Source organism: Poecilia latipinna, unplaced genomic scaffold (genome assembly GCF_001443285.1).
Source record: "Poecilia latipinna isolate Pla-1442-1.1 unplaced genomic scaffold, P_latipinna-1.0 Scaffold2520, whole genome shotgun sequence".
Lineage (NCBI taxonomy): Eukaryota > Metazoa > Chordata > Actinopteri > Cyprinodontiformes > Poeciliidae > Poecilia > Poecilia latipinna.
The window spans coordinates 4,111-11,653 of record NW_015115136.1 but is presented as its reverse complement, the minus strand read 5'-3'; the positions used below and the strand labels follow the sequence as shown (position 1 = coordinate 11,653).

The window sequence follows — 7,543 nt, the reverse complement described above, 5'->3', positions numbered from 1 at the left end:
CTGTCCCCCTGTCCTCCTGTCCTCCTGTCCCTCCATTTCCTCATTTATCTTGATTGGTGACCTTTGACCTTCAGGTCTCTTGGAGGTCGTTTCTCTCTGATTTGTTCACTCTGTGTTTGTGTATAAAATGAAACGTTTGTTCTTCTCCTGATCCGTTCTGTGATCCGGTCCGAACAGGTTCTGTGGTTTTATCGGTTTTCCTGAAGATCTTTTTGTTGCTGCAACGTTTCTGCTCTTGACGAGCATCGGTGTGGATCTCCAGACGTCTAACCGTGTCGGGATGGAACCGCTCCTTCACCTCGCCACGCGTCGCTTTTCCTCCGCCTGTCAGCTCTCATCCCGCCCACGTGTCACCGCCGCCTCCACATTCCTCGCCTTTGTTCTCCAGGCCTGGAAATAACCGCACAGGCTGAAAGTGACGAGGAAGAAGTTCCAGTAAATTAAAAACCCGATCGGCACGGCGACCGTTACATTGCACAACCTTCCTCCAGTGATCAGGTTCTGAATAATCCCGCTGCAGTTTGGGGAAAGTTTCATAATCCCAGGAAATCACAAAGAAAGTGTTAAAAAATAAATCTAAGATCTCCATTTAGAATCAAGAGAAAATCTTCAAAGTTTCCAGATTCAAACTGAAGGAATCTGGAGGAAGTTCTGCATCAAGAACCCGATCCAGCTGACAGAACCTGGACCCGGTGGACCGGATCGCCCGTCCCTGCAGCCAGGCTCTGATGGACAGAGGTGGTGTCATGCTGCGGGCTCGGAGCAGCTGCTCTGCCTGATGTTCTGTTTCCTTCCAACCATCAGAAACATTTAAAGTCCATTTTTAAAATTCACAAAACAGAAATAAAAAAGGAAAATATGAGTTGATGTTTCCATCTTCTGCTTCGACTGCGCAGTGTGATGTCATCACAAGTTGACGCTACATGGCTGGAATAAGTAGGAAGTGGAGGCTGCTAACAGGAAGTGGGAGCTGCTAGCTAGCAGATGTGGACTGTGAGTTTGGTGCCTCTGGTAAGGCACAGCATTCGTTACGTTGGAACATTTTCTGTAGGTGTTTCCATCTTTAGAACTTTACCTCTTTCAGAAAAACCATAAACCGTCTCAGTCCAGAATAAACTTTTCTTTTTTTGCCAAATTGAATAAGTTATTTCAAATGTTTCCATCAAACTTTTCATATTCTTCAAAATATGAATAAAATTATGGAAACATGAATAAAAAGGTCAACATCTGCTGCCTTCCAGGACATTTCACCAAGATGATGGAAAACCGGGTTCTGGAGCCTGGGCCGGTTCTGGAGCCTGGGCCGGTTCTGGAGCCAGGGCCGGTTCTGGAGCCTGGGCCGGTTCTGGAGCCTGGGCCCAGAAACGCTCTACTGCTTCAGGCGTTGTGGAAACTTGATGTATTTCATGTGTTCACTATAAACCGCCGCAGCTTCGGCCGTAAACCGGAGCTGCTGATTGGACCGCTGTTGTTCGCGGAGGGAAACCGGAGCTGCTGATTGGACCGCTGTTGTTCGCGGAGGGAAACCGGAGCTGCTGATTGGACCGCTGTTGTTCGCGGAGGAATGTGAAAACTTTGACTCTCTGCCAACTGAGCTGAGGCAGTTTATGGTCGTAAACGGATCCGAGTCCAAAGGGAGAGAGCCGATAATTAGTAATAAAACTTCAAAGTTCTATAACAACGACTTTTATTTGATTATATAAACGGTTCAGAACAACAAACGGACCGGGAGCCGTTACTCCTGGTACCGGGGGGACGGACGGCTCTGCAGATGTTTAACTTCTTTATCTGGAAATGTTTGTGTTGAACAGAAAACATCCGTCAGCTGCTCCTGGCCAAACATTAACTCCGAAGTAAATGAGACTGAAAGTGAGGACAAAAGAAGAGGAAGAGGATCTGATTTCTGGGGAAACGGCGCCACCTGGTGTCCAGCTGAGGGCAGCAGCAGCCAGACTCATTATGGGGATTCTGATCAGTTATTGATCGCAGCTGATAGCTGTAAATACTTTGATGGAGGGTCAGAACAACAAATAAAAGAATAAATTATGAAAATAAAGCCATTAGTGCTTTATTCTCATAAGCCTAATGAGGGACTTTGTTTAGGCCATTTTGTCTCTTCATTGCTGCATCCTGATCTCTGACCTGCAGAGATTCAGATGTTCTGATTCTTTTGGACCTGCGGGACGGGTGGCTGGTGTTCTGATGGAGCGGTTCTGGTCCAGGTGTGGGTCCAGGTTCTGCTGAGATTCTCTGGAGAACCAGAACCTCAGAGACGGATCTGGGCCGGTTCTGCTGGAGTTCTGCTGACTGAAGCCACCGGCATCTTCATGTCATGAAGTTAAACTTCAGGGTTGGTAGAAACGAATCCTCTGGTCTAATCCCTGTTCTGGTTTGGAAGAACTGGAGTCTAAAAAGTAGCTGCTGGTAGTTTTTCTGGATTCCAAGTTCTGGGTTACTAAATAAGTGTAAGTATCCTCTGGACTTTCTAAGTGTGCTCTAAATTAGTAGAAGTACTGAGAACTCCACAGTTTCTAATAAAAACTAAGTGTTCCTGTTCTGGAAGAATCTTCTGGATGTTAAGTTCACTGAGGTGTCAGTGTGTCTGACCAGCAGAAACAGAAGACGCCTTTAGGGTGTACTTACTTCTATTTGTTGGAAACTGGGTGGATTTGTCTGCTGAGATGTGATTGGCCAAGCAGCCCGCCTGCAGTAGCGCAGCAGGCAGCCGCAGGCAGCAAGATGGGCTCCAGCCGCTCCAGCCTGAGACGCGTCCCGGACGGCCAGCAGCTCCTGCAGGAAACCGGATGTGAGCCTGAGCGTTCTGGACGGTTCGGTTCGGTTCTGGACGGTTCGGTAAAACCTCCTGTTGCTAAAAAGGTTTAAAATACCGACTTTTTCAGAAAGATAAAAGTGAAGTTGTTTCCGTAGCTCAGCAGCAGAAATGATAGTTTCTCTATCAGGGACGATGTTTTCTGTAAACTTCAAGGCCTCTGAGGTCTGAACCGATTCTGTTCTGGTGTTTCACTGCAGAAACACAAAATCTTAAGTATTTTTAAAATAACATTTAAAATAAGAAAAAACTTCAAGTAACTTTTCAGCAAGATAAAGCAGTTTGTTTTAAGTCAGTTCTTAAATATGAATTTAAAAAGTAGCAGATTAAACATGGGAAAATGTTACAAGTGAACAAGAGTTAAGTTAGTTTTGTTTTCTTTAATGTACTGAGATATTTGCTCTGTAAAGTGCTTGGTGTGTGTGTGTGTGTGTGTGTGTGTGTGTGTGTGTGTGTTTATCTGCGTCTCCTCCTCTGCTGTCCTCCCTGATAGAGACGCTGGGCAGGAAGATAAAACGTCGTCATGCTGCTGTTTTCTGCTGCATAGCAGAAAACAGAATTATTTTAGATTATTTCAGGTTTAGCGTCTCCAGATTATTTTAATTATTTCAGGTTTAGCGTCTCCAGATTATTTTAATTATTTCAGGCTTAGCGTCTCCAGATTATTTTAGATTATTTCAGGTTCAGCGTCTAAAAAATTGGGTGTTTATGAGAAGCATAACTGAATATTTCAGGAAGTTTGTAATAAACTGATGACTTCAGAACCAGCAGCAGTATGGCAAGCCCATTTGTCATATATTTGTACAATCAGTGAGTCTTGCCAAAAATGGCAGCAGGTGTCTGAAGAGCGCCCCCAGGCGTCCATACGGTGTCATTACTCTAATATATCCATCAATATTCTGATTTAGTATTTATTGATTTATTGGTTGTATTTTCACATCAAACTGAAGCAAAGGACAAACAAGAACCAAACGGGTTCTCCTGAATCTGGGTCGGAACCAGAACAGTCCAGAATGGTCAGAGCTGAGCTAATCCCGTATGGGGCCCACATTCATCTACCAGCTGGAAGTAAATGAACCCAGAACCAGAACCAGAACCCAGATTAAACCTCTGTGTGATTCCAGTCTCTGCAGCCGTCCTCCTCCGTCTCCATCAGCGGTTCCAGTTCCTGGACAAAGACAGCAGAGGACACCTCAGGTGGGCCAGCGGGACAGTCCGGTTCTGATCCGAACCCGGGTTCATTTCTGACCCAAACTCTGCATGGTTCTGATGGAGGAGGAGGTGTTGGCTGGCCGCCTGCTCCTCCATCAGAACCAGAATATCTGGACTCAGAGGACTGAGTATTTTAAATTGAATGAGCTGCTATGAACTTTGACCCCTTTGATGTCGGCTATAAACCAGAGAGGGATGAACGATAATCTGAGGATAATCTGGAGAATCTCCACAGTTAAATATTTAACCGTTTTTATCCAGAGTGGAATCAACAAACCCAGAGAAAACCTGCGACTCAGTCTGAAGGACCCAGAATCCAAACCAACCTAAAAGATTCTGTTTGGATCAGATTATGTCATTTCCAGGGTTACTCTGTCTTTTTAATCCTGCTGATGTTTTTGAGAGAAGACCAATGTAACTCGGCTGCTCAGGTTGGTTCTGTTTGGGTCTCAGGTCTGAGGACTTGGAGGCGGAGCTGTCCGAGAATCCCATCGGAGACCGAATCGTTGGAGCTTTTTTCCAGCCGGGGTACAGAACCGGATCTCTGCTCAGTTTACCGGTCTGAACAGGAAGTCAGGAGCATTCAGCCTTCCTTCCTCTCTGCAGGCAGGAAACTGTGGACTTTCCCTCGTTTGTCCGGGTTCTGGCTCACTTCCGTCCCACGGAGAAAAACCGGACCCGAGACGGCGTGCAGCCGGAGCCGGCCAACAGCCGGAACCGGAAACTCAAATGTCAGTCTGGGTTTCTCATTTTCTCTGAAACTTCCTGGAAATGCAGTCATGATTGAGGAAATGTCCCTCCTCAGTTGCCTTCCAGCTGTACGACCAGGACCGAGATGGGAAGATCTCCAGAACCGAGCTGCTGCAGGTCGACACGACAAACACTTACAGCTGTAAAAAGTAAACTGAGCATGAAGCCACTAAACACAACGTGAGCCTTAAAGCTGCAGTGCTTTTATTTTAAAACGTTTTTAAAATATTTATTCAAACTCTCATCAGTTTGTTATGAGAACAGACTGATCCCCCCTCTGGCCTGTTTTTGGTGTCTGAAGAAATGCAGAAAAACAACCAATAAGAGTCAGGAGGAGGGGCTTAGCGCTGTCAATCAATCCCATGTATTCACTGCTAAATTTGCTAATAGTGGAGAAACAACTTACTGTTACAGGAAAACTGTGTATTGGTGGCCATGCTAACTAGCCTAGCATTCATGACAGACTCTGCTGTCAGGAAGGGTGATTGACAGCGCTAAGTCCCGCCTCCTGGCTCTGATTGGTTGTTTCTAGTTAGTTCTGGGAGAAGCCAGAGGAGCTCGAGGTTTTTCACAGATAATCTGCCTCATACCAAACTGTCATGACAGTAAAAAATATTTTTATAAAAGTTACAAACTGCACAATTAAAACAGAAGAACATGCAACCTTCACCAGCCGCTGTCCTGGAACAGGAACATCCTTTCCAGCTGCAGCGTTTCTGTCGGCAGGACAGAATCGTGGTTCCGGTTCTGACCTGGCTTCATCCTGCAGGTGCTGAGGGAGATGCTGGGGCTGCAGGTGACGGAGGAGCAGCTGCAGAGCATCGCGGAGCGCGCCATCCAGGAGGCCGACCTGGACCGGGACGACGCCATCTGCTTCGACAAGTTCAGGAAGGTGGGTCCGGTTCGGCTCCCAGAACCTCAGCATGTGGCGGTGGGGCTCCTCCTCCACCAGGAGGGGATGGTGAGGTGCTCTCACCCATATGGGACTTTTTCCCGGCAGTCTGAACAGCGTGGCTCCAAACTTTCACATACAGAAAAAATCTGATTTGTGTCATTTCCATTTATGGAACCAAACCAGAAATCTGATGGATTTAAAAGTCTGAACGGTCATGACACATTTTACATTGTTGAGGTGAGACATGCATCATAATTCAGCACCAGAAGAAGCCACATTAGAGGTGCATTTATCAATTAATGAGTTAAGTTGATTGATCAGTATTCTTATGATGAACTGATAAGCAGCTGACCGATCACAGGTCTGATTGCAGTAGCATCTTCCAGATGGGCGACATGGAAACGCACAAGAAACGGCAAAACAAACTGCAAACATATGAATGATGCAAACTGCGAAACAAAATGCTGCAACTGCCACAGGAGGCAAAAGGGAAAATGCCGGAAAAGCAAAACTGAAAAAACTCTGCAAACTCACTCCACAAAAAGCAAGTCCTCCAGACCACTAGGGGGAGTCTGGAGTAGGTAATGCTGCTGCCGCCTTTATATAATATTGGAAGAGCCTACATGTTAGAAAACGGCACAAAGCATAACACACATTTTCTTTCTTCCTCCAACTTTGTTCTGGACTTCTCGCCTTACTGAGGGTTTGGTTCCATGTCATTGTTGGACGACTCCCCCTGGTGGTTTGGAGGATGTCTGTTCAGTGGAGCCAGTTTGCAGATACTACATATCAGTCACAGTAAATACAAGTAAAAAAATTAGTACTTATCCTTCAGATATTAAATAAGCTGATGACCCCTGACCTTTGGTTTAAAATGTTCTTTGTTTCCAGTCGTTGGAGAAAGTGGACATCGATCACAAGATGAGCGTTCGCTTCCTGGAGTAAAGCCTCTGTAAGAAGAAGACAAAGATTTCACCTGGGACCTGGTGGGGTCACACCTGCTGCTGTTCCATGACAAAGACGCGCTGATCCTGGAACCCAACATGGCTTCAGGGAGAATCCAGAGTGAAATATGACAAACCTTCATTTCTTGTAATGTTAATGATTGTGGCTGACAGAGCATTAAAGTCTAACCTGTGAAATCTTCTTGTAAACGTTGGAACCACCAACAGTTGCAGCAGAACTTTGTGTTTGACTCCCCAGATGTTTGGGCGTAGATCCCATCTCATTATGGGGGCGGGGGGCATAAACAGGGAATTTTTTTAAGAGCAATTTTGGGGGGGGTCAGCAAAGTTATAGTAAAATGTGGTTTAAATGTTTTGTTCAAGCTGCACCATCAAAAATGAGTAGTAAGTAGCAATGAATAAAAGTGTTTTTCTCAGTAAACAACCTGTTGAGACCCAGAAGTCAAACTAAGATTCAAATGTTTAGATCTGAGTTTGGTTCAAAGATCTAATCTCTGCTACACCTTTACAAAAACTTAAGGCTCTAAATAAAAAAGTTTTAATAAGTAACTACACTTAATAAAATTCCTCATAAATATTGATTTATTGCAGTGGTTCTCAATACAAATCATGTGTTATTTAAATGATAACTTAAGTTGCTTTAAACTTTTATTTTTTGGGGGTTTTCATGTTAAAACCTATAAATATGTAGGAATTGAATATTTGGGAAGTATCATAACTTACACCACCAGTTTTCCAGAACAATATTCAGATTTTATTTTGTGGTTTTAAAGGCTCTGTGTTGAAGATGGTAAGAAATAAAGTCATATTTTATTTTGTTTTACTGCAGTAGCTAGCTAACAGCTAGCTCCTCCCGTAGCGGCCTAACCCTAACCCTGGGCCGCTCAGCAG

The 7,543-nt window shown here is 44.9% G+C and overlaps 1 protein-coding gene across 2 annotated transcripts; it reads left to right on the top strand.

The window, feature by feature from the left end:
* The first annotated feature begins 2,671 nt into the window (after positions 1–2,671).
* chp2 (calcineurin-like EF-hand protein 2) lies at positions 2,672–6,829 on the top strand. Of its 2 annotated transcripts, none has more exons than XM_015020031.1 (7): positions 2,672–2,806; positions 3,955–4,027; positions 4,496–4,570; positions 4,649–4,773; positions 4,848–4,909; positions 5,562–5,684; positions 6,579–6,829. In XM_015020031.1, exons 1-7 carry the CDS (start codon positions 2,740–2,742, stop codon positions 6,630–6,632), a joined length of 579 nt encoding a protein of 192 aa, XP_014875517.1. In that variant the 5' UTR covers positions 2,672–2,739; the 3' UTR covers positions 6,633–6,829. The 2 variants fall into 2 exon arrangements, with proteins under 2 accessions (XP_014875517.1, XP_014875518.1); XM_015020032.1 differs by lacking the exon at positions 2,672–2,806 and adding an exon at positions 3,269–3,408 and having other exon boundaries at positions 3,512–4,027.
* The last annotated feature ends 714 nt before the right edge of the window (positions 6,830–7,543 follow it).